General features: G+C 45.8%; 1 protein-coding gene across 1 annotated transcript in view; it reads right to left on the reverse strand.

The window, feature by feature from the left end:
* Nucleotides 1-27565, reverse strand: part of fam151a (family with sequence similarity 151 member A) — a 51623-nt gene that overhangs the window by 14567 nt on the left and 9491 nt on the right. Inside the window, exons 2-4 of the mRNA XM_033027899.1 lie at nt 19259-19414; nt 7726-7875; nt 2406-2568 (exon numbers count right to left, since the gene is read on the reverse strand). Of these exons, the coding sequence (XP_032883790.1) occupies nt 2406-2568; nt 7726-7875; nt 19259-19414 (469 nt within the window). The remainder of the gene's footprint in view (nt 1-2405; nt 2569-7725; nt 7876-19258; nt 19415-27565) is intronic.

The raw sequence follows: 27565 nt of genomic DNA on the forward strand, positions 1-27565 counted from the left end.
TTGAGACCCTTCTTCAGGGGAAAGGGAATTGAGAGATATAGATGGTGATGAGGAGAGATATAGAACAAATGTATGAAAGATATGCAAAAAAGTAACAATGATAAGGCCAAAGACCCATTGTTACCTGTGCGCTAGGTGAAAACTAGTTACAGACAGTGAGACTCAACAAGAGGACTTTGAAGCTTGGGTGGGGAAGGGATGGAGAGGGGGGATGCAAGGGTTACGTGATGTTAGAGAAATCAATATTCATACCGCTGGGGTGGAAGCTGTCCAATATGAGATGCTGTTCCTTCAATTTGCGTTTGGCCTCACTCTGGCAATGGAGGAGGTCTAGAACAGAAATGTCAGTGTGGGAAAGGGAAGTGGAATTAAAGTGTTTGGAAACCGGGAGATCAGAGTTCCAGGGGGACTGAGCGAAGGTGTTCAACGTAACGATGGCCCAGTCTACGTTTGGTCTCGCCGATGTATAAGAGTCCGCACCTTGAACAACGGATACAGTAGATGAGGTTGGAGGAGGTACAAGTGAACCTCTGCCTAACCTGAAAGGACTGTCAGGGTCCCTGGACAGGGACGACAGGAGGTATAGATGCAGCACCTGTCCCTATACCTCCTCCCGATATGTGGAACTTACATGGGAGACGGCAAAGTTTGATCTACTCTTTGGAAATTGAGAAGGGAAGTGTTCATGGGAAAGCCTTTTGGGACCAGCTACCACTATTCTATTAGCTATAAGATAGTTATAGATGAAGACAGGGCAGGCCTACGAGTTAAAATTCTGAATTGGGGCAAGACCAACTTTGATGGCATTACATTAGAGATACAGCATGAAAACAGGCCCTTCGGCCCACCGGGTCCCCGCCGACCTGAGACCACCCATACACTAGTTCTATTCTACACACTAGGGACGATTTACTGAAGCCAATTAACCTACAAACCTGCACGTCTTTGGAATGTGCAAGGAAACTGGAGCACCCGGAGAAAACCCACATGTTCACAGGGAGAACATACAAACTCTGTACCGACAGCACCTGTAGTCAGGATCGAACCTGGGTCTCTGATGTGATAAGGCAGATGGGATTGGTTACATTGGTATCATGTTCAGCACTGACATGGTGAGCCTAATGGGCCTGTCCCACTTAGGCGACTTTTTAGGCGATTGCAGGAGACTATGCAGTCGCCACATGTTCGCCACATGTTCGCGGGTGGTTGCCGGGGAGTCACCTTCATGGTCGTGAGGAGTTCCCGCATTCTCGGAACTAGTCGCGGCCTCATTATGGTCGCCGCAGATTTTTCAACATTACAAAATTAGCGGCGACCAGAATGAAGCCGCCATGGAGAGTAGCGAGAATTCTTGTGCCGTAGGTGGGTCGCCAGGAGGTTCTAGTGGGTCACCAGGAGGTCGTAGGTTCTCGTCGGATGTAGCCGGTGCTGACCGGTGAATTTCATTGGCACATTGGGAAAAAACCGTAAGGAGTGGTTTTCAGAACCAAGGATAACCGAACTTCACAGCCATGTATCTCTGGCTTTTTAAATGTTGTCTCCACTCCTTCTCCCTCGGTCTCCCCTCTCTACCCCCCTCCTTTAAAGGACATCATACACAGTGCTTTAGCCGTCTTAATTACAGCGCCAACCTTCCTGTTTATTGCGGTGTGTGTCTGTATCACCTTAGCTTTGCACCATGTGAATTTCACTTCAACAAGCGCTCCCCCCGCTTGCCCTGTCCCCTGCCTGCATAACGGGCTGGTAAAGGAACCGATCTGTGTGTGTGTGTGTTCCACTCTGACAGTCGCCGTTCCAGTTGCCGGTTTTTCAGGCGACTGCCGGAAACGTGACAGTCGCCTGAAAAATCGCCTAAGTGGGACAGGCCCATAAGGACCTGTTATTGTGCTTTACTGTTCTGTGTTCTAATAGTCTTGTCTTATTTTCGTGTTGTGTCGGCTAATTCATATGTTACAGTGCCATGGATGAATTTCCATTGGTGTGCAGAAGTAAGAATCTAATTGTTGAGCGCCACCATTGACCATTTCGCTTATTGACACTGAACCCAATGAAGTTCATAAAAGACTTCAGTTCATTGTGCAACTTTTACCTCTTGACAAGGGAGACAGTGTAAGCTGGGATGTACATGGACATCATCCGACATGGCTCCAAGATTGGTCTATTGACACAATACTGTAAGCATCTTCGCATTACGTTAGTGGTCTATGTGATGGGTGGCACCATGGCAATTCTTTGTTAACTTTTCAATATCCAGAGAAATGGGTGCACAATAAAAAGTTGATTTAGCTGACTAAGCATGTGACAGCCAACAATTTAGAGGTTCATATCTTTCATTAAGGGATCATTAAGGTGCTCAATAATTTTGAAGGTGGATTTGAAATTGGCGTCACCAAGATTAAAGTTACCTGGAGGCATTGACGGGCTGAATGAATTGTGGAACGTTCGGGCCAATGAGAATATCAGCATTTAACCAAATTGGTCTGTTGATGCATATCTCGTTTCCCTTCTTCATCAGGATGTCCAGAGAGGGATTCACTGCATCAATGCTTTTGAAATCCAATTTCATACCTGGGAAATAATATTCATTATTTTACAACAATGAAACCCTTGGGCAATATTAATGGTGAGTATATAAGGTCATAACGTCACAAGTGACAGGAACAGAATTAGGCCATTCGGCCCATCAAGTCTACTCTGCCATTCAATCATGGCTGATCTATCTCTTCCTCCTAACCCCATTCTCCTGCCTTCTCCCCATAACACCTGACACCCGTACTAATCAAGTATCTCAGATCGCTTGTATATTTTAGAACAGTGAAATATTCTAGGCTTTGGATGTTGTTCACATTGAGTGTTTATTCCCAATGCAAATGTATTATTGATTTTGTTTTCTGGTGCAATGGTAAAACCATTGCACCCTCATTTTTGACATTACTGCCTCCGAGGTATTCTGGAATGATAGTGGTAGACATAGAGTCATAGAGAAATACAGTGTGGAAACAGGCCTTTCGGCCCATCTTGCCCACACTGGCCAACATGTCCCAGCTCCACTAGTTGCACCTGCCTGCGTTTGGTGCATATCGCTCTAAACCTGTCCTATCCATGTACTTGTAATGTACATGATTACATGTACATGAATACATGCAATCAACTTTCATGGCATTACTGCACAAAGCTTTCCTAGACTGGCATGTGATCATCAGGTTTTCCAACATCACTGGTACACTCATTATAGACAATAGACAATAGGTGCAGGAGTAGGCCATTCGGCCCTTCGAGCCAGCACCACCCTTCAATGTGATCATGGCTGATCATCCACAATCAGTACCTCGTTCCTGCCTTCTTCCCTAATCCCCTGACTCCGCTATCTTTAAGAGCCCAATGAAGCTCTCTCTCGAAAGTATCCAGAGTACCAGCCTCCACCTCCCAATGAGGTAGAGAATTCCACAGACTCACAATTCTCTGTGTGAAAAAGTGTTTCCGCATCTCCGTTCTAAATGCCTTACCCCTTATTCTTAAACTGTGGCCGCTGGTTCTGGACTCCACCAACATCGGGAACATGTTTCCTGCCTCTAGCGTGTCCAAGACCTTAATAATCTTATGTTTCAATAAGATACCCTCTCATCCTTCTAAATTCCAGAGTATACAAGCCCAGCCGCTCCATTCTCTCAGCATATGACGGTCCTGCCATACCGGGAATTAACCTTGTAAACCTACGCTGCACTCCCTCAATGGTCCTTCCTCAAATTAGGGGCCCAAAACTGCACACAATACTTCAGGTGTGGTCTCACTAGGGCCCTATACAACTGCAGAAGGACCTCCTTGCTCCTATACGCAAATCCTCTTGTTATAAAAGCCAACATGCCATTCGCTTTCTTCACTGCCTGCTGTACTTGCATGCTTACTTTCATTGACTGATGAACAAGGACCCCCAGATCCAGTTGTACTTCTCCTTTTCCCAACTTGACACCATTTAGATAGTAATTGGCCTTCCTATTTTTGCTACCAAAGTGGATAACCTCACATTTATCCACATTAAACTGCATCTGCCATGCATCTGCCCACTCACCCAACCTGTCCAAGTCACCCTGCATTCCCATAGCATCCTCCTCACAGTTCACACTGCCACCCAGCTTTGTGTCATCTGCAAATTTGCTAATGTTACTTTGAATCCCTTCATCCAAATCATTGATGTATATTGTGAATAGCTGCGGTCCCAGCACCGAGCCTTACGGCAGCCACTAGTCACTGCCTACCATTCTGAAAGGGACTTGTTAATCCCTACTCTTTGTTTCCTGTCTGCCAACCAATTTTCTATCTATGTCAGCACTCTACCCCCAATACCATGTGCCCTAATTTTGCCCACTAATCTCCTATGTGGGACCTTATCAAATGCTTTCTGAAAGTGCAGGTACACTACATCCACTGGCTCTCCCTTGTCAAAAAAATCCAGATTAGTCAAGCATGATTTCCACTTTGTAAATCCATGCTGACTCGGACCGATCCTGCCGCTATTTCATCTTTTATAATTGACTCCAGCATCTTCCCCACCACCGATGTCAGGCTAACTGGTCTGTAATTCTCTGTTTTCTCTCTCCCGCCTTTCTTAAAAAGTGGGATGACATTAGCTACCCTCCAATCCACAGGAACTGATTCTGAATCTATAGAACATTGGAAAATTATCACCAATGCATCCACGATTTCTAGAGCCACTTCCTTAAGTACCCTGGGATGCAGAACATCAGGCCCAGGGGATTTATCAGCCTTCAGTCCCATCAGTCAACCCAACACTATTTCCTGCCTAATGTGGATTTCCTTCAGTTCCTCCATCACCCCAGATCCTCTGGCCACTAGTTCATCAGGAAGATTGTTTGTGTCCTCCTTAGTGAAGACGGATCCAAAGTACCTGTTCAACTCTTCTGCCATTTCCCTGTTCTCCATAATAAATTCACCTTTTTCAGTCTTCAAGGGTCCAACTTTGGTCTTAACTAATTTTTTTTGTCTACACATACCTAAAGAAGCTTTTACTATCCTCCTTTATATTCTTGGCTAGCTTAGCTTCGTACCTCATCTTTTCTCCCCGTATTGCCTTTTTAGTTGTCTTCTGTTGCTCTTTAAACATTACCCAATTCTCTTATTTTCCGCTCATCTTTGCTACGTTGTACTTCTTCTCTTTTATTTTTATACTGTCCCTGACGTCCCTCGTCAGCCATAGTCTCCCCTTACTCCCCTTGGAATCTTTCTTCCCCTTTGGAATGAACTGATCCTGCACCTTCTGTATTATTCCCAGAAATACCTGCCATTGTTGTTCCACTGTCATAACTGCTAGGTTATTTTTCCAGTCAACTTTGGCCAGCTCCTCCCTCATGGCCCCATAGTCCCCTTTATTTAACTGTAACACCGACACCTCCGATTTACCCTTCTCCCTCTCCAATTGTAGATTAAACTTGACCATATTATGGTCACTACCTCCTAATGGCTCCTTAACCTCAAGTTCCTTTATCAAATCCAGTTCATTACATTACACTAAATCCAGAATTGCCTTCAATAGGCTCCAATACAAGCTGCTCTAAGGAGGCATCACGGAGGCACTCCACAAACTCCCTTTCTTGGGGTCCAGTCCCAACCTGATTTTCCCAGTCTTCCTGCATGTTGAAATCTCCCATAACAACCGTAGCATTACTTTTACTATATGCCAATTTAAACTCCTGATTCAACGTACCCTATATCCAGCTTACTGTTTGGGGGCCTGTAGATAAGTCCCATTAGGGTCTTTTTACCCTTACAACTCCTTAGTTCTATCCATACACACTCCACATATCCTGTTTCAATGTCACCCCTTGCAAGGGATTGAATTTCATTCCTCACCAACAGAGCTACCCTACCCCCTCTGCCCACCTGTCTGTCTTTTCGATAGGAGGTATACATTTGAATATTCCGTTCCCAGCCCTGACCCTCTTGCAGCCATGTCTCAGTAATTCCCACAACATCATACTTGCAAATTTCTAACTGAACGTCAAGCTTGTCCACTTTATTCCTTATACTTTGTGCATTCATATACAACAGTTTGACCTCGGTATTCACCTCCCCTCTCTCACCGATCGCAATTGGCCCTGACCTTACTCTCTTATCCCTTCTCGAACTTTCCTCAGTTGTTCAAAATGAGGTTATTGGTATAAAGTAGCCAAACCCAAGTGAGAAGAAATTATGAGCAAGGGGAAGGCTGATTAGATTTGGTAGCCCATGCCTCCTTCTAAAAATGTTTCGTTGATCTTGGAAAAATTAGTTGATATATCTTTTTTCCAAACAGAGAAAAATTCCACTGACTTACTGAAACACGCATTTGGAATCAATATATTCACCATTTCAGTGGTCACTCTGACCTCTGCAGGAATAATATCTGTACATGGTGTGCCTTTGCTGTGCAATCTACCAGAACGATTATAGTAAAAACAAATAATTTTGGTGAGCTACAAATAATTCTTCCTGGCTTGCTGCTGTGCTGGAGACTTACTGGGTGCATCAGATGGAATCTCATCTATCAACAAGCTCCTCGTGGAGTCAAATGATAAAGCTGTCAAGCTAGAGTTCCCCAGAAATATACTCTGGAATCACCACTTACACCCCACACTAGCATAGTTTTGAGACCACATTGACCTGTATGTTCCCTCTGTTACTCTCTCCACACATGTTGCCTTACCTGCTGAGATTTACTGCATTTATGTTTGATTATTACATTTTAGCTTTTTTTTATATGTTTTCTTTATTTTGTGTTGGTGATTGGCTTGATTTTTAAAAATTGTTTCCTTCCATTTTAATCCTTTTTAAGTGCTTCTGAAAGTTGGAGGCATTTAAAAGCTATGAGAATTATTTCCTCGCTTTGACAAAAGCCATAGCGTCCCCCAGCTTTGATCTGTCAAAGGCTATAAGAACAATACAAAGGCTATATATGCCAGCACTTCACTATCCAATGCCAAGCTGGCATCTAAACTCTGTGTGGACTTGAGGATGGATAAGTCGAGCAAGGTCAGTCAATAGTGTTCAACCTCGGCAAGTGCAGGCATGTAGTAATGGTGGATGACAAATCTGGCCAGTATTGGCCTGCAAGACTAGGCCCTAGATTTTTTAACTGGCATTTGATGTAATGACAGCTTGGTTTGAAACCCAATGTTATGGTTTTGGTTTTAATTGTGGCAATAATCGTAAACATCTCTCCTAGTCTGTTCCTCCTTCCTCCTCAAATCAAAAAGGCAAGCATTTTATCAAGCAAAGGAAACTTATTTTGAGATAGAAAACTATTACCTATTGGCGATAGTGGCATAGCTAGTAAAGCTTCTGCCTCCCAGCGCCTGAGGTCTGGGTTTGATCTCAACCTCGGGTGCTGTCTGTGTGGAGTTTGCATGTTTTCTCTGTGATCACCTGGGTTTCCTCCAGTTTCTTCCCACATCCCAAAGATGTGCGGGTTTTTATGTTAATTGGCCTCTGTAAATTGCCCCTAGTCTGCTGGGAGTGGATGTGAAAGTGGGATAACATAGAACTAGTGTGAACTGGTGACCGATGGTTGGCATGAATTTGGTGGGTCAAAGGTGTATCTTTCAACGCTGTATCTTTCAAATGCAATTCCGCACTGTTTAAAAATGTTTATAGGGATTATCTACGCTGGCATAAATAGAAAGATAGGAGAAAAGTCTTCATTTTATTGGGAGTAACTTAGATGAGTTTTACCCCTTTTGGAACTGATTACAATGTCCAGCCACTCCTGAAAGGTGTTGTCACTGTAGATTGCAGGTGGATGAGCCATGATAGGGATGCCAGTCTCATTTCGAGTGTTGAGTCCTTCAATGTTGACATCAGCTTCCAGGACCATGGCACTACCTGGAAACACATGTGCAATGAGGCAGTAACAGTCACCAAAATCCAAGTGCTTCAAATTCTTCCACATCTGTTTGGGCAAAGTTGTCTTCTTGCAAAGCAGAAGCAATCTTGCATACATAATACCTTTGGGCCCCTGATCTCCAATTATTATGGAATTGGAGATTGCAAAGAGAGTTGTGAGCATAATGTTGTGAGCAGGAGCACGATAATCAGTGATAAGTGATTGGTGAGCTGACTGCAAGGAAAGGGACAGACATGTTGGGCTGAAAGGAGGGTTAGCAGCCTGGAAGGAAAACTGCTGCAAGGTGGTGATCAGGTAAAGGTGAGGAGGTTGGAAAGGGGTAGGAGAGACAGGGATGATGCAAAGATCTGAGAGTCAAGGTAGAATATCACATCAATGGAGAGAAGAAGTGTGGGTGGTGGCACATTATCATGGGGTTCCTGGGGCACATTATGAAGGAGGAGACGGTGATTGCAGAGCAGACCGAAAAGGGAAACTGTTGGGGATTATTAGGCATGTGCTGTAATTCAGGAGTTATGGAATGTGTGGGGAAGCGGTGTAAATCCAGTTCTTCCAAATGAGAACCAGTCTTCAAAAAAATGTGTTTACGTGTAACCTCCCTGCAGTAATCAAACAGATACCATTTTCTCTGCCGTTTACCATTTACCAGGCTGCGGGTGTCATTGAATGACTTAGGTCAAAAGGTCATAAGTGATAGGAGTACAATTGGGCCATTCGGCCCATCAAGTCTACTCCGCCAGTCAATCATGGCTGATCTATCTCTCCCTCCTAACCCCATTCTCCTGCCTTCTCCCCATAACATCTGTCACCTAGCATAACTGTTCCATTTGCTTTGGAAACTGAAAAAGCAATCTCTTGTGTCATCGGGTGCGGGACATTCTGATTCGGTGCAATTGGAAGTTGATAAAAAAGTGCTTATGGCCCTCATTGAACCACCGTGATGAGATTGTCCTCCCCAACCATAAAGCAATGCATTGGAAGTACTGCCTCAAGAAGGCAGCTAATGTCAACATACACCCACACCATCCCAGCCACGCTCTCGTCTCATTGCTACCATCCGGAATAAAATGTAGGAGCCTATAAATGTTACCTTCAAGTTCAAAACCAGCTTCTTCCCATCAACTAGGAGGCATTTGAAGCACCTTGCACAATTCTAACTACAGACCTCATCAGCACAGAACTACTATGGACTTTGTATAGTTTGCACTATGTCCTTTTTACTTGCACTTTTATGGTCTGGTTACCTAGCATAACTGTTCATTTATTGTATTATTGTCTGTTGTATGGTTATTTGTTGTGGTGCTGTGTTAATGTGCCGGTAAATCTGCAGCAAGAAATAATTTCATTGTTCCCGTCTTGGTTCATTTGACAATTAAAACTCTCTTTATTCTTGAGGGAAGGCAGTAAGTTGTCATCTCCTGAATGAATCTTCCTTAAAGATGTATCCTTGTAACATAATACGCAGTTCAGGAAATGCCTATTTTGTGAATTCATATTCTGGTTGTTTGTATTTTCAGAGAGCCTGTAACAAAAGTGGCATATTTTGGCTGTCTGGTTTTCTGTGCTCACCCCCCTCAGACCAGCCACCATTATTTTAATACTCAAAGAGATTCTCGGACATTTGGAATATGCTCCTATTGCAAACTCTAATTGTTAATGTTAAGGAGATAATTATCGCTGTTGAAACAGTAGTCAATAGGTTATTGTTTTACTTCGGAGTCACGTGAGTGACTACGTGAAGAACCCGTCCAGCACGCATGCGCGACCGGCCGTTAACAGCCAAATCTGGGGGTACGTTGGGCAGAACATCCGCAATCAAGAACTAAAATTACAGCGTATTCTCAGACTCCTGACGTCAGCCATTACATCTTATGCTCGTTCTGTGGATGGGGTGGACATGACCACAAACCAGCAAGACACATTAGCTCTGCTGTGCAACACCCAATACGAGATAAACAACCTCCGTAAGGAGATAATAAGACCTGCCCTCAACCCCAAATTTGCAGGATTGTGCAAAACACCGGCCTCAGAGCCACAAATCCTGTTTTTTGGTAAGGACCTCTCTAAAAAAGTAAAGGACCTGGAAGAAGAGTCCAAAACATTTGGCCTCATGAGGGCAGGCCCCGGAACGAGCAGACCCACAAAACCCAGACGGCAGTACCCCACCGCGTCCACCAGTTGACGTCAACCTCATGGGACTGGTGAAAGCTCGGGGTCCGCATACCATCCCCGAAAGCCTTTTTTAGGCCAGGGCCCATGGAAAATGCGCCACCCCCAACCAGCAGCACATCCGACAACACAACGTCCAACGAAGAAACAGAAGAAGGGAACACACCCATAACCATGGAGGTAGGTGGGTCTGGTTCCTACCAGCATATAAAAAGTGGGGGATCTATACTAACAGGGGGGAGATTACACCTGTTTGTGGAAGCATGGAGGTCTATCACGAATGATAAATATATACTCAACAGTATTCGTGGTTACAAAATAGAATTTGTTCAAGAAAACATGCCACCAGTTCAGCATACACCCCAAAGGGTCTTTACCATCTCAGTTAAAGAAAACCTAGAGGGTCAAGCAGAACTGGTGAGGTTACTTACAAAGGGTATCATTGAGAAAACCAAACATGAACCTTTGGAATTGTCTCAAATATCTATATTACTAAAAGTCTGTTCTTGACCGGTTTTGGCCATCTGTGCTGCGATTTCCGAGAGAACGCCGCCACCTACAGCCGTCATTTTTGGCCACCTTGCTCAGAGCCCCCCTCCGCCGTATGTGTGCCGAAGAATTTTCCCGTCGATGAAAAATGACAGAGATATTAATGTTTTTACAAAATTCCCCATTCTCTCTGCTGCCCCTGCTGGCGGCAGGGGGAGGGACTATAAAACCAGGAAGTGGTGTGCTTCACATTCTCTTCAAGATGGAGGAAGGCAGAGGGTCACGTTTCTCTGAGCTGTGAATAACACTGAACACATGTCTACTCAAATGTAAGTGTCCTTAGTGGTTCTAAAACGCTTGCAGAATGTGTCTATTGGCTCAAAATTTTGCAAAAAGTGTCTATTGGTTCTAAAATGTTTGCAAAACGTGTCTCTTTTGGTTCTACAATGCTTGCAGAATGTGTCATTTTTGGTTCTAAAATGTTTTTTATGTTCTCCCCCCCTTTCCTCTCCCCCCCCCCTGTCCTCTCCCCCCCTTCTCCCCCCTCCTCTCCCCCCTCTCCTCTCCCCCCTCCTCTCCTCCCCCCCTCTCCTCTCCCCCCCTCTCCCCCCCTCTCATCTCCTCTCCCCACCTCACCCCTCCTCTCCCCCCCTCTCCTCTCCCCCCTCTCCTCTCCCCCCTCTCCTCCCCCCCCTCTCCTCTCCCCCCCTCTCCTCCCCCCCTCTCCTCTCCCTCCTCTCCCCCTTCTCCTCTCCACTCCCCCCCTCTCCCCCCTCCCCCTTTCTCTCTCCCCTCTTTTTCTCCCCTCCATCCCCTCCCCCACCATTCCTCCCCTAAACCCCCCTCCCCTCCACACCCCTACCCTCTTCCCTCCACCCTCCCCCTACCTCCCCCTCCCTGCTCCCCACCTCACCCCCCTCTCTCTCCCCCTCACTCTCACCCTCTCTCTCTCCTCCCCTCCTCCCCCACCTTTCCCCCCTCACCCACCCTCCCTCTTCTCCTCCTCTCCACCCCCCTCTCCCTCTTTCCCCTCTCTCTGTGTCTCTGTCTCTCTCTCTGTCTCAGCCCCTTCCCTCTCTGCCCTAACTCTCTACCCCTGCTCCCCCCTCCCCCTCTCTAGGTGTGACTGCAAGTTGGGGGCTATGCGTCAGTAGATAGGGTGTTTATGGGGTAAAAGGAGCAAATTAATAATATTAATATAATAGCAAGGGGGGTAATTAGCGTGAGTGCGGGGGGTATAGTTAGTGTATGTGACGCTGCATGCCGTCTCCCCCCCCGCAACCGTACGTTGGGGGAACAGACCCAACGGGTCTGCACTTGGTCTAGTATTTACTAAAACTAAAAAAGATGGTGGATGTCGCATCATCATTGACTTGAATAGATGGAGGGACTGGACTCTTTGTGCTGAGACAAGTGCCATCAGCATGACCGTCTTCAGGGTTACTTGTCCAAAACTATGAAACATCAACGTGTCAGGAGAAAATAAACATATTTTTTTCAGTAACTCATTGACATTCTTGGCAAACAGTGAAGAAAGGAAAGATGACACTGGTATCTACTTTAACGAAGAATTATGCTTTGGGTGCCCAGGTAGGATCAATCACTTTAACTAACCTCACCCTGGCCAATTGATACTATTGAGCATTCTCAGTTGCATCCACCCATACATGCATCGTATGCAGGGATATCGGAAAGAGTGCTATCCATGGACACACTACCCAACATGTAAGGTAAAATATACTTACATAATCACACAGAAAACTTATTCCGTGCAGGAGGAGTTTACTGCTTGTGTGTTTTGTTCTCTTTATAGCCTGCTGCTCCTCAGTGGGAAAAGTATGGAATGCTCCAAACTGCTGCAGAGCTATTCACGGGCATGAAGCTGTTGAGCCAGGCGTCACAGTGTAGGAATCCAGAACAAGGGGTCACAGTGTAAGAATAAGGGATAGGCCATTTAGGACTGAGATGAGGAAAAACCTTTTCACCCAGAGAGTTGTGAATCTGTGGAATTCTCTGCCACAGAAGGCAGTGGAGGCCAATTCACTGGATGTTTTCAAGAGAGAGTTAGATATAGCTCTTAGGACTAAGAGAATCGAGGGATATGGGGACAAAGCAGGAACGGGGTACTGATTTTAGATGAGCAGCCATAATCATATTGAATGGCGGTGCTGGCACGAAGGGCTGAATGATCCTGCACCTGCACCTATAAGAATCCAGAACAAGGGGTCACAGTGTAAGAATAAGGGATAAGCCATTTTGAAAGGAGATGAGGAAACACTTTTTCACACAGAGATTTGTGAGTGTGGAATTCTTTGCCTAGAGGTTCTCTGGATACTTTCAAGAGAGAACTGGATAGGGCTCTTAAAGATAGCAGAGTCAGGGGAGAAGGCAGGAACGGGGTATTGATTGGGGATGATCAGCCATGATCACATTGAATGGCGGTGCTGGCATGAAGGGCCGAATGGCCTACTCCTGCACCTATTGTCTATTGTTTATTGTTTCTATGTTGTTGTGCAGAACGAGCAAGAGGAACACAACAAATAAACAATTTCTCCACTTCACTTGGTTCTCGACCAGTGATCCTTTACACAGCTCCTCTCCAACCAGAACTGCCCAATTAGAGATTTTGCTGTTTTTGCTGTTCTGCTATGAAGCACCTGGAATGATTTTCTGCCATGGAAGTATTATTTAAATTCCATGCCTGTGCAGGGTCACCATAACAGACGGTGTGTTTATTATTGGCTCGTGTACCAAGGTGCAGTGAAAAGCCTTTGTTTGCTTGCTATCCAGTCCAGGAAAAGACTATCCGTGAATACGACCAAGTCATCCCCAGTGCAAAAATAAACGATAAAGGTACAACGTATAGTGCATAGATATGACATTGAAGTCCGATTAAAGACAGATTAAATGTCTCCAATGAGGTCAAGACCAGACTTTAGCTAATGTGAGCACCGTTCAGTTGCCTGATAAGAACTGGAAAGAAACTGTCCTTGAATCTGGAGGTATGTGTTTTCAAACATCTGTATTTCCTGCCTGATGGGGAGGGGAGAAGAGGGAGTGACCGGGGTGAGCCCCATCCTTGATTATGCTGGTGTCCTTGCCGAGGCAGCATGAAGTGTGGATGCAGTTGATGGAAGGGAGGCTGATTTGTGTGATGGTCTGGGCAACATCCACAGCTCTCTGCAATTTCTTGCAGTTTTGGACAGAGCAGTTCCCAAACCAGGCTGTGATGCATCCTGATAAGATGCTTTCTATCGTGCAACTGTAGACGTTGGCGAGGGTTGTTGGAGATATGCCGAACTTCCTAGGCCTTCTAAGGAAATAGAGGCATTAGTGCACTTTCTTGGCCATAGCTTTGATGTGGCTGGTCCAGGACAAATTTGCTTGTGATATTTATTCCTAGGAACTTGAAGCTTTTAACCATCTCCATTTTGGCACAATCAATGTAGACTGGGGTGTGTGTACCGCTTCACTTCCTGAAGTCAATGACTATCTCCTTTGTCTTGCTGACATTGAGGTAGAGGTTGTTGTCTTGGCACCAGGTTACGAGGCTCTCAATCTCATTTTCTGTACTCCCTCTCATCAATATTCAATATCTGGCCCACCACAGTGGTGTCATCTGCAAACCTGTAGATTGAGTTGGATTGGTATTTGGATGCCCAATTGAGAGTGTACAAGGAGTATAGAAGGAAGCTGAGAACGCATCCTTGCAGTGCACCAGTGTCGAGGATTATCAGAGGATGATTTGTCACCTATCCTCACTGATCATGGCCTGTTGGTCAGGAGGTCGAGGATCCAGTTAATGGGGGGGAGTGCTGACTCCAAGTTCCAAGAGTTTGGAGATGATCTTGGATGGGATAATGGTATCGAAAGCAAAGCTGTAGTCTGATGTAGGAGAGATATGTTCCTGCCTCTGCTTTGGCTGACAACAGCTATCTCAGCACATTCAAGATATTGATCCTGGGACCTTGGATTCTCCTGGCTTAATTCCAAAAGAGTATTGAGCCAATTCAGCAGTAAGATTACCACATTCAGCAATTCATTTTCACAGCTTTGAAGGTGGTAATTTCATCCATATTATGCAGTGGATATCCCGATATGGTTAGTCATTTGAGATGAACTTCCAAAGGAAGACTTTCAAGTTTTATGTGTACCAAACCATCTATTCACTGTTCTTCACCATACTGGATGAGTGGCAGGCTTAGAACTGCTGCAAGTCAATAGAATCACAGCAGCAAACTGATCACTTCTGCAAGACGAGTGTGTTGGTGAAATGGAAGTGGCCTTCAGTTAACTGAAGCTAACCTAGTGATACTGCTAGTTCCTGTACTCGTGTTTGCTTGGATCTGGAACAGCTTTCTTTAAAACTTTCACAGCAGCAACAAAAGAGTCTGCAGAGGCCGAAATCTCGAACAAAAAACAGAACAGTGGAAGAACTCAGTAGGTCAAGCTGCACCTGCGAAAGGCAAAATATGTAAACTAATGTTTTGGGTAGAGACTTGACCTGAAATGTCAGCTTGCACCTTTTGCCTCCACAGATGCTGCTTGTCCCACAGGAGTTTCATCCAGCAGTCTGTTTTGGTTCTTCCATACTAGTGCATGAAAAAATATCCTCAATAACTAATGACTGCAGACACAAAGTGCTGGAGTAACTCAGCCGGGTCAGGCATCATTCTCACGAGAACATGGATTCTTCCTGCTCCCCAGAGATGCTTTCTGACCCGTTGAGCTACTTCAGCACTTTGTGTCTTCTTTTGTAAACCAGTACCTGCAGTTCCTTGTTTCTACTAATGAAAGCAGAGGCTTCACTTATCAGACTTGATAAAATGCTGCATTTTATTTTCATGTTTCTACTAGGTGTAATAATTTAGCATCTACTGAAGTTATAATCTACAGGAAAAGGCCAGATGCCTAAATCCTGCTGTAGGATTTGGCAGGATTTCAAAATCCTTGACATAAATCAGATTGCAATAGTTTTGTCTTAACAGTAGCACATCCACCGTATGGCATTTGAATTAGTCACAAATCTTAAATATCAAACTCCCTGATACAACTATCTGAAACTGGGACAACTATAACTATAACTAATACATAAATATGTAACTAATATATTGTGTTAATAACTAACTCCCTTGCTGCTGAATCAGATGTTTGCAGATTTAAAACCTACTCTATTAATCTAGAGCACAAAGGTTAAGGTTGCCATTTCCAGAGTGCTTCTAATAATATATAGAACATTGAACAATCTGAGCAAGCTGATTCCACTAATGTGCTCTGTCACTTAAATCATGGCTGATCCTCTATCTGAAACATAATATTCCCACTCACTCTCCATATCTGTTGATGCATTTTATTTCTGGAAAAGTGTCTTATTTCTTTGTGAAATATGTTCAGTGCCATCTGTGGTTGAATATTCCACAGTTTCACCACCACTGCGGGGGGAAATGCTTCCTCACCTCAGTCCTACATATCCCGGGCTATTCCATGTGACTCCTGTTTCTGGACTTCACCACTCTGAGAATTATCCTCCCTGCATCCAGTCCACCAAGCCCTATAAGAATTGACACCCCCCCATGATGGAAACATCAAATACTAGAGAGGATAGGTTTAAAATTGGAGGGGCAAAGCTTAAAGGAGATGTGCAGGGCGGGTTTTATTACACAGAAGATGGTGAGTGCCTGGAACACACTACTGGGGATGGTGGTTGAAGCAGATACATTACTGGGATTTAAAAGACTTTTAGTTAGGCATATGGAAACGCAGGGAATAGAGGGATGTGCAGGTAGATAAGTGTTGGTCTTGTTATTATGTTCGGCACAGACATTGTGGGCTGAAGGGCCTATTGTGCTGTACTCTTCTATGTTTTAATTGTACATGTTCACCTCTCATAGTTGTAAATTCTGGCGACTACAGGCCTAGTTTATTCAATCTTTCTTCGTCTACCAATCGCATTGACAAGGAGACCAATACTACACATTTCTCCAGGCCTGGTCTCACTAAGGCCTTGTATAACTGCACGGAGCCATCCTTGTGGCTGCACAAGGAACATCTTGCGTTGAACGCACCATTTGGTTTTGTTTCTCTACAGTTCATTTGAGCTGTTCTTTGCTCTCTATTTCTCTCCACGCTAATCCTGTTTTCTCAGGCTATTCTCTCTATCTTTTTCAGAGAAACTCTAAAGAATTCAATGAAGGTCAATTATAATTGTTTTTTTACCAATCATAGTGCAGCACAGTGGCGCAGCGTAGAGTTGCTGCCTCACCGTGCCAGAGACCTGGTTTGATCCTGACCTCGAGTGCTGTCTGTGTGGAGTTTGCATGTTCTCCCTGTGACTGTGTGGATTTCCTCCAACATCCCAAAGAGTTGCAGGTTTAGTAGGTGAATTGACCTCTGTATTTTGTAGGTTAATTACCCTTAGTGTGTAGGATGCAAAAGTGGGATAGTCTAGAACTAGTGTACGGGTGACTGATGGTCGGCGCGGACTAGGTGGGCCAAAGGGCCTGTTTCCACGCAGTATCTCTGAAATTTGAACTGAACCACTCTTTCACTGATTGTGGCAAGACAGTAGAGTAAAATAATAAAATTCTCCAGGAATATGATCCTTCCCTACAAAGGATAAATTAGATGTGGGATGATGCTTGTAGAGAACAAGTCAGGATTGCAAACTAGAAATGTGAATAATCGAGGGATTGATTGTGGAGGGATTCCCATCAAATGACGTGATGTCCATGAGAACAAAGATCGCACTTGGGCTGTGAACATTGTGAAAAAAATGAGGCAAGTTGTTTCTCTCCTTGCAGTTTTCATTATGAATTCAACCGTAGATTTTCATACATTGCTCAGTCTTGTGGAAACATCTTCTTTATCTCTTGACCATACATCCTGTTTGTTTGATAATTTATGCTCTGGTAAACTGCCCTATTCTATAATTTTTGTATTGGTTTAATATTGTCACGTGTACTGAGATGCAGTGTAAACATTTGTTTTGCGTACTGTCCAGTTAGATCATACTGTACGGGAGTACAACAGGTAGTGCAAAAGAGAAAATAAACACAATATTGTATTACAGGTGCACAACCTTTTATCCGAAGATCCAAATAACGAAAACCTCCGAATAGCGGCCATTTTTTCGGTCCTTGAAGAAAGGTCCTTGAAAACGTTCACCGAGGGCGGCCCGCAGAGGTGACAGCGGAACCTCCGGTCGGTCCTCGAAGAAAGGGGAACTAAATCCCCATTCATAAAAGAGAAGGTGAGGGTATATTGCGCGGGAGGGTTAATAATTGACAATATGCTGCTGCCTGCCCGCTGAGTTAAAAAGTTCCCACGGTAGACTCACGATACACAGTGTTTCGTGAGTCTTGCGTGGGAACTTTTTAACTCAGCGGGGCAGGCAGCAGCAGATTGTGCAGCAGATTGTCGCTCCCTTCAGTTTCACCCCACCTACACCCCTCTGCTTCCCGGCCATGTGGGTGACCCCTTCCCTCCCCTCTCCAGCTCCCCGCCCATTGCACCGGCGCGGGGGCTTTGCACTGCGTCGGCGATTGCAGCAGGTCAGTGCCCGTCACCGGGGACGTCAGGACCAACGGGACACCGACCCCCAGGCCCACTGCAAGCACGGAGATCCCAGAGACCCACAGCCAGCAACAGCCCAGCCCCGTTCCAACTCCAGAGGAAAACTGCAAACTGGCCGGAGACGTCAGGACCACCAGAAGCCGTTCCCCGAGCTGCGCCCCCTCATCGGGACACCGACCCCCAGGCCCACTGCAAGTACGGAGATCCCAGAGACCCACAGCCAACAGCAGCCCAGCCCAGCCCCGCTCCAACTACAGAGGAACCTGGGTTGCGGATGACGGGGCGCAGCTCGGGGCGTCGTAGGGGCCCATCGGGGAGCGGGTTCCTGTTGGTCTTGAAGTCTCCGGCCACCTGCCATCCTCCGGGAACTGTACCGCCCTTGCAGGAGAGTGGGGTTGTTTGCAGTTGCAGAGGGAGGGGGCAAGGGCGGTACAGTTTCCAGTCTCAGCTCCAGTCCAGGGGGGTGGCCGGAGACGTCAGGACCATTGCAAGCACGGAGATCCCAGAGACCCACAGCCAGCAGCAACTCCAGCCCAGCCCCGCTCCAACTCCAGAGGAACACGTAGGGGCAGAAGCTGATGGTGTGCAAGGTACGTCTTGTTCTTGGGGTGGCGGATGAGGGGGCGCAGCTCGGGCTGTGGGCAAACTGCCACTTGTCGCCGTAGCGGCCCATCGGGGAGCGGATTCCTCTGGAGTTGGAGGGGGACGGGGGTATTGTGCTGTTTGATCGCCCCCTGCTATCCCAGGGACAGGGAGACACAGCGGCTTTTTAGACTGGTGGGCAATCACTTCCAAAGTTCTGCCCACACAGTCAGTACACCTCTCCTACACTGCATTTCATACAAACATTTATTAACAAGAAAAAACTACATTGAAGACTCAAACACGCGACCGAGTTTACTGCCGGGATCAAGGCGCAAACTCGCGACCTTGCGGATATGAGCCGAGCACTCTACCACTGAGCCAGCCATTAAAATCTACGCTAAAAAATGTCCATTCCGAAGACCGACAAATTCTGAATTACGAAAAGTGTCTGGTCCCAAGGCTTTCGGATAAAAGGTTGTGCACCTGTACTGCCACAGAGAAAATGCAGATTTTTTGTTAAAAAAGATAGTTGCTTTGAATACTTACCGTTCAGAGCTTTTTCCATCTGGTGCTTGCTGTTTGCAGCATGGTGCCACGTCACCAGTAGGCCATCCTTCCTCTCAATAATTCCACTTTGAAGCAAATATTCAAGCAGATCTCCACCTGGGCTGAAAGGCCCGTTTGCTGATTCATAGCACCTGTCTGAAGTGACAAATAAAAACATGAATTTTATGTTAAAAGATAGATACAAAAAGCTGGAGTAACTCGGCGGGTCAGACAACATCTCTGGTGAAAAGGAATAGGTGGCACGGTGGCTTCACGATAGAGTTGCTGCCTGACAGCGCCAGAGACCAGGGTTCGATCCTGACTACAGGTACTGTCTGTACAGAGTTTGTACGTTCTCCCCGTGACCTGTGTGGGTTTTTTCCCGAAATCATTAGTTTCGCACACTTCTAGGATGTACAGGTTTAGAGGTCAAATGTATAAATGTAAAATAGTCCCTAGTCTGTCTAGGGTAGTGATAATGTGCTGGTTGATGTGGACACGGTGGGCACACGATGGGTCTGTTTCCGTGCTGTATCTCTAAAACTAAAACTAAAAGGTGACGTTTCGGGTCGAGACCCTTCATCAGAATTTTATGTTACTTGCTTTGCCCTTTCATTCGTCCTTTAAAATTGTGATGTTCTAAAGTCACTGTGTGAGCTACTTTCGCATGCTATGCTCTGAATTCCCAGCCCTTGGAACTTAAAAACACATTTTCTGGCTTATTTTGCTCAAATGACATTGAATTATTTGACCGTGGAAATTTGGAAGAGATTGTACTTAATCCTATTCCCTTCACTGGTGGATGAATGATATATCAGAGCATAAAGTTGCACCTAAGTTAATGGAGCATGAATCTAAAGTTGGCCCCCATTATTCCAAGATACACATGACAGAGCCATGGAGAGAAATACAGAGAGACATAGACACAGCATGGAAACGGGTCCTTTGGCCCACTAAGTCTGTGCCAAATATTAACTGCCCATTTAATCCTTAAATAATCTCAAAGATAAAAAAAAAAGTTGGAGTAGGTTAGGCAGCATCTCTGGAGAAAATTTATATTTTGGATCGGGACCCTTCTTCAGACTGCTTGTAGTGTAGTGTAGTGTGTGTGGGGGGGGGGGCTGCAAACAAGGAAAACAAAACCAGGCCAAATCAGGGCCAGCAACTGATGACCTCAAGGAGAGATCTGTTAGGCCGATTGTTAGCTAGAGATGGTGTGAGCCCAAGAGGAATACATCATTGTGAACTGTGGAAATGGTGAACAGACATTTAGTGGAGGAGGGGAGGGGGATTCAACATTCATACTGCTGGGTTGTAAGCTACCTAAGCAAAATATGAGGTGCTCTTCTTCCAATTTGAGTGAGGCCACACTCTGGTGATGGAGAAAGCCCAGGTCAGAAAGGTCAGTTTGGAAATGGGAAGGGAAGTTAAAGTGGTTAACAACTAGGAGATCCAGTAGGCCTTGGCGGACCAAGCCAAAGTCTTCAGCTAAACGGTCACTGAATCCACATTGGGAACACTGAATGCAGTAGATGAGGGTGGATGAGGTGCATGTGAACCTCTGTCTCATCTGGAAGGACTGTCAGGGTCGCTGGATGGAGTCGAGGCAGGAGGTTTAAAGGCTGGTGTTACATCTATTACAGTTGCAGGGGAAGGTACCTGGGGAGGGGGTGGCTTGGGTGGGAAGGGTTGAGTGAACTAAAGAGTTGCAGAGAGAATGGTCTCTGCGGAAGGTGGAAAGGTTATGGAGATAGGAAGACGTGATCAGTGATGAGATCATGTTGGAAGTGACGGAAATGTTGGCGGAGAATGTATTGAATGCGGAAGCTCATGGAGACCAGGGAAACTCTGTCCTTGTTGCGTCTGTGGAGAGAGGGAGTGAGGGCAAAATTCCAGGATGCGGAAGAGACACGGGTGAGGGATTCATCTATGATAGGCGGGGGAAGCCATGTTCACTGAAGAATGAGGACATCTCGGATGACCTTGTACGGAAAACCTCTTTTTGGAAGCAAATGCTTCGGAGACGGAAGAAATTAGAGTAGGGGGTAGCGTCTTTGCAAGAGGCAAAGTGGGAGAAAGTGTAGTTAAGAGTGTGCCAGTAGGTTTGTAGTAGATAATTCTGTCTCCTGTGATGGAGAAAGAGAGATTAAGAAAGGGGAGAGAGGTGCCTGAGATCGTCCAGGCGAATTTGAGGGCAGGGTGGAAGTTAGTAGTGAAGTCAATAAAGTCCGTGGGTTGTAAATGGGTGCAGGAGGTAACCCCGCTACGATCGTTGTTGTAGTGGAGAAAGAGTTGAATGATAGGACCAGTGTCGGCCAGGAATAGGAGAGTGTTAGTTGAGGGTAATTGGTTGGGTCTATGTTTAAGGAAGAAACAAAGGGCGTTGAGACCTTCCTGGTGGGGGATGGAGGTGTAGAGGGACTGGATGTCCACGGTAAATATAGTGAATGGGGGCCGAGAAAAGTTGTTAAAGAGTTGTCTTGGATGTAGATTGGAAGGGTTGGACATGGGGAGATGGGATAGAATAAAGGCATTTGGTGATGAGTTCAGTGGGACAGGAGCAGGTAAAAACAATGAGTCTGTCAGGGCAATTCACAGAGGGTATGGAACATATGGAACAAATGCTCAGAGGAAATAGTTGAGACAAGTATAATAACAATATTTAAAATACATTGGACAGGTAAATGTATAGGAAAAATTTAGAGGGATGTGGGCCAAGCACAGGTAAGTGGGGCTAGTTTAGATGGGGCATCTTGTTTGGGCCGAAGGGGCTGTAATATGACTCTGACCCAGTCAGAACTGAACCGGTGTCTCGGGCACTGGTAGGCAATGTTTCTACCAGCTGCACCACGATACAGGCCGTGGAGGAAAATGGCTTTTTCAAATAGCTTCAGCTGTCCTATCCAATCTGAGTCACTCAACATGAGGTACAGAATTCAACAACGCTACAACCAACCAGTTACAAAGGGGATTCTCCCTTATGTAGTTAGTCAAAGAAAATGGAAAGCCACTGGATCAAGTATCAACACTGGTCGTAAAAGTAAACTTGAGAAATAAATGCAGAACTGAGCTATAAGAAACCAGCAAAATCTTAGATGTGATTCAAGGTGCAGGTTAGATTCAGAGTACTGGAGTACTGGAGTACTACCCATCAAATCTATGGCAGCTATCTAGTCGATGCAATTTAACACAGCATCTGAAGGCTGCGGAAGGTTCCATGGACATTACCCACTGGGTTAGCAAATAATCAGTCTTTGTTGGACTGGTTTCTATTGTTTAATAATCCTGATTACATTCACTGTTGGGCTGCAGGTGAAAAGAATGGCTATGAAATAGTGGGAAACTGTCGTAAATATCATCACCCACCCTTTGACTTCATCCTAAGAAGAAGATGATACATCCAGGAAAGGAGTGATTATTTTAGGATAGGGTAAATTAACTGAGTGGATATCCTGCAGATCCTGGATATCTGAGATAAAAACAGAAAATGCTGGAAGCAGTCAGCACCGTCTGTGGAAAGACAATTGACAAAAGGGTTTGAGCAGGCACAGCATGTCCATGAGAATTCTCTTGAACCTTTACATGTGCGCTCTGGAGATTATTCTGATGTGATGCATTTCAGCCTGATATGGCTACTGCCCTACTCATAACCATGTGAGCCTGGAGAAAGTGGTGAACAGCCCATTCCATGGGCTCGTTACTTCCTTTTATCCATTCCATCTTGACGGTGCGTTCCAACAGGAAGACTGGATGTGTCATCAAGGATGCCTGCACCCTGGCCATTCCAAATACTCTCTTATATCTTCTGGGAAAAGCCTGAAAACTCCATGACACACTGGTCAAACCGGGGAGTAACTTCAGCAACAGACTGGTTCCACCAAGATGCAGGACAGAACGCCACAGGAGATCCATCATCCCTGTGGCTATCAAACTGTACAACTACTCCCCATTCTGTTATGGGGTAGACTGACTCCCCTCCCCTCCCCTCCTCCCCAATCTTTACTCATCCCCAATCCTTACCTCTCATCGCTTTAATTTCATGTTTCATGGATTTTGTGTTTTTACGTCTGTTGGCAGCTTAATTTCCCTCCTGGTACAGGTATAAATAAAGTTCTATCATATCGTATTGTATCGTATCGTATCCTCAGAAATACAGACTTAATAACAGCTTTCCCATTTCTATTAAACTCCTGAACAAATGACCTATTTCTCACCCTATTCTTGGTGGATCAGCCACGTACTCTTAACTGTATCACATTTAGTTATTCTGCTGTTGGACTTTAATATTCCTTTGCACAACTCAGAACTTGCACTTCAACCTCACATCATTCTGCTGTTTTGTGTGTTGTTGTATTTAAAATATAGGTAAAATATCTAGGGCATATTATTACAGAACAAATGACAGACGATGAGGATATTTATAGGCAACGAAGCATGCTGTATGTACAGGCGAATATTCTCTTGCGTAAATTTGGTGCGTGTGCAGATGTGGTGAAGATGTCGCTATTTAGAGCATACTGCACACCACTCTACACTGCGCACCTGTGGTCGAACTATGGAAAGACAAGTATGCAGAGACTAAAGGTGGCATATAACAATGCCATGAGAATACTGCTAAGGAAACCTAGATGGTGTAGTGCCAGTAATATGTTTGTGGCTGTAGGAGTCAGTACTTTAGAAGCTATCCTAAGAAATCACATGTATAAATTCATTTGCAGGATAAATGACTCTAAAAATGTAATTTTACTTCGGAGTCACGTTAGTGATTCCGTGAAGAACCCGCTCGCTCAGCACGCATGTGCGGCATTACGTTCAGCAGAGCAACAGCGGCACAGCGGGAGTCAGGCGCTCCCGATACGGAGGTGAAAGAACGGACCGTCAGGTAAGCTGAGGTCGGGTTTTTCTTTCACAGGGAGCCTTCTGCTTTCCGGCAGAGAAGAAAGGCTCTAGAACAAACCTATCCCCCGCTCGACTCCACGGAGGAGCGTTCCATCTGAGGGGGGGGCAGCAACAGAACAGACCTGTCACCCGCTCGACTCCACGGAGGAGCGTTCCATCTGGGGGGGGGGCAGCAACAAGGCGGTAGGACCGCTTACCCGGCGCTCCGCTATCCCGACACCGTGCCGAGCCCAGCCCCGCTAGCGCCTGAGCAGCGGGCTGGAAGTAAAGCCACAGAAGAGGCATCCGGCCGGTGGCTCCGACTTGTCGGACGGGGACGTCTCTCCACCCAGGCGGGGGAGAGACAGCCGCCTGAGTCGCATGGAGCGGCTCTTGGAGCAGGAGCTCCAGCGAGGTGCACCCCAGGAGGGGCGCTCTCGCAGAGGGAGGTCAGGCACTCCCTCCACAGTGCCTTGTGCACTGTCCATTGCTTCCTCCTTTCCAGAGGATAGCTTTGGTGACCAGGACTGGGCTGGTCAAGAACAGGGGCAATGGCTGAAGATCTCGGGAGTATGCAAGGGGTGCAGGAACAGGAAGAGCTGCTAGGTGTGGTGGACAGCTACGTGGCAACCCCACGTGCAGGAGGCCGTTAAAAGCCTGACGTCAGCCATCACATCGTTTTCCTCGTTCCGTGGACAAATACGGAGATGACCACAACCTTCGTAAACAAATCATAAGACCTGCCATAAAAATCCTACATTGCGGGGTTGTGCATACCCCAGCCACTGAGCCAGACCCACTGCTCTTTGGCAAAAACCTCACAAAGCATATGAAGCACATGAAAGAGGTTTTACAAAACTTTCGGCTCATGAGGGCAGGGCCGGGACGAGCAAACCAAAAACAGTAATTCCTACGCAGCAGCACCCCATCGCGTCCATCAGTCAACGTCTACCATATGGGACTGATGAAAGCTCGGGGTCCGCATTCTATCACCGAAAGTCTTCTTTAGACCAGGGCCCAGAGCAGACCCCATGGAAAATGTGCCACCCCCCAACATCACCGCCACGTCAGACGACGTGCAACACTCGTTGGACCGGCAGGAAACAGAAGAATACCCATAACCATGGAGGTAGGTGGGTCTGGTTCCTACCAGCATATAGAGTAATACTAACACATGGGAGTCTATCATGAGTGATCAGTATATACTCAATGGCATTAGTGAATACAAATACATTCATACTAGAAAAATTGCCACCAGGTCAACATTCACCCCAGAGGGTATTTTTTCCCCTCTCCGTTAAAGAAACGAGAGGGACAAGCTGAACAGGTGAGACTAATTACAAAGGGTGTCATGGGAAAACCTGAACCCTTGCAATTCGTATCAAATATATTCACTAAACCCAAAAAAGATGGTGGATGTCGCATCATCATTGACTTAACTTCACTAAATATGTTTGTTAAGTACATACATTTCAAAATGGAACCGGTTGTTGCTGCCAAACAACTAAATTCCAAAGGATACTTCATGATAAGCATTCATCTTAAGATGTTTACTATTTAGTACCATTCACAAGGATCATTGCAGATACCTGAAATTTACCTGGATGGGGCAGCTATGGCAGTTTAAAGCGTTACCCAATGGGTTCACATCAGCCCAAGATTGTTCACCAAGACACTAAAACCAGCTCTGACAATATTCAGAAGACAAAAACATATTGTCATGGCATATCTTGATGATATCTTAAATGGTAGGCAAGACCATGGAATTGACTATGTTAGCTGTATCAGCTACCAAACAGTTATTCGAAACCCTGGGATTGTCTTACATCCAGATAAATCTAAGTTGAAGCCATCCACTATCATGGACTACTTGGGCTTCACAATTAATTCAGTCTACGTGACTGTAACATTGCCAAGAGAACGTTTGGCATAGTTTCAGCCTATTATCATCACTAACCCTACGTTAGTTATCCAAACAGATGCCAGTGCTCAAGGCTGGGGAGCAACTAACTCTATATCCAGCACAAGTAGTAGATGGACTAACCCAGAGTCATCGTTACCACTTACACTGGGCATTAATTATCTAGAGATGTTGGGTGACTTTTATGGTTTAAAAGCATATGCATAAATATGCATCACTTGCATGTACGGTTACAAGTAGATAATACTACGGTGGTGGCCTACATTAACCATATGGGCGGCATAAAATCGGTATCATGCGACAAGTTGGTCAACACAATTTGGCAATGGTGTGTCCAAAGACATATTTGGCTATCAGCAACTTACCTGCCAGGTAAGCTAAATACAGTGGCAGACACCAGGTCACGTAAATTTAATGACAACATCGAATGGATGTTAAACCTCAAAAAATTTGCAAAAGTTATCAAGCAATATGGCACGCCAGATATCGATTTATTTGCATCAAGGCTAAATCACCAGGTACCTATGTATGTCGCTTGGGAACCAGACCCTGAGGCAGCAGCGGTAGATGCGTTCGCGCTGGATTGGGGAAATTCTTCTTCTATGCATTTCCTCCCTTCTGCCTCATCAGTCGGAGACTACGCACAATACAAATGGACTCTGCTTCAGGTATTTTGATAGTACCCGACTGGCCTACGCAGCCATGGTTCCCAATACTCCATGACATGGTTGTTGAAGCTCCGATGGTATTCCCCAGTGACCCAGAGTTATTAACACCCAGTGTCGGGCGCAAGCCACCCGTGCCATGAAAAAAACAAACTCCTGGGTTGCAGATTCTGCACAAACCACTTCTGGGACTGGGATTATCATAACAAACCGTCGACACCATGTCAGCATCCCTCCGAACATCCACTAAAAACAGCACTTGTCCAGCATCAAAAAATGGGAGAAGTACTGCTTGGATACAGGGACCACCTACTCAACCGCTACAGTTACCAACCTACTGGAATTCCTGGCGAACCTTCACCACGATGAAGGACGCAGCTACAGAGCCATCAACACAGCTAGAAGTGCCCTGCCTGTCTGTTTAAAACCAGCTCCAGGACAACAGGCCATGGGGTCGCAACCGCTGGTGGTCAAACTAATGAAGAGTATTTACAACTCTAACCCCTAGACCAAGGTACACCCATACATGGGATGTCAGTGTGGTCCTGACATACCTCAGGGGATGGCCACCAGCCAGATCCCTCAACCTGGAACAATCTATGCTCAAAAACACTCATGTTGATGGCACTTGTATCTGCATAGAGGGTCCAGTCACTACACCTATTGCGACTGGACAGCATGCTCACAGCTCCAGACCAGATCTCTGTCGTTATCCAGGGAATGATCAAACAGAGCAGACCAGGAACACCTAATCCAGTCGTGGAGTTCCGGGCTTACCCGCCAGAACCACGGTTATGTGCCATGACCCACCTACTATCCTACATAGACACAACCAAAATATTC

This window comes from Amblyraja radiata, chromosome 10, assembly GCF_010909765.2.
Source record: "Amblyraja radiata isolate CabotCenter1 chromosome 10, sAmbRad1.1.pri, whole genome shotgun sequence".
Lineage (NCBI taxonomy): Eukaryota > Metazoa > Chordata > Chondrichthyes > Rajiformes > Rajidae > Amblyraja > Amblyraja radiata.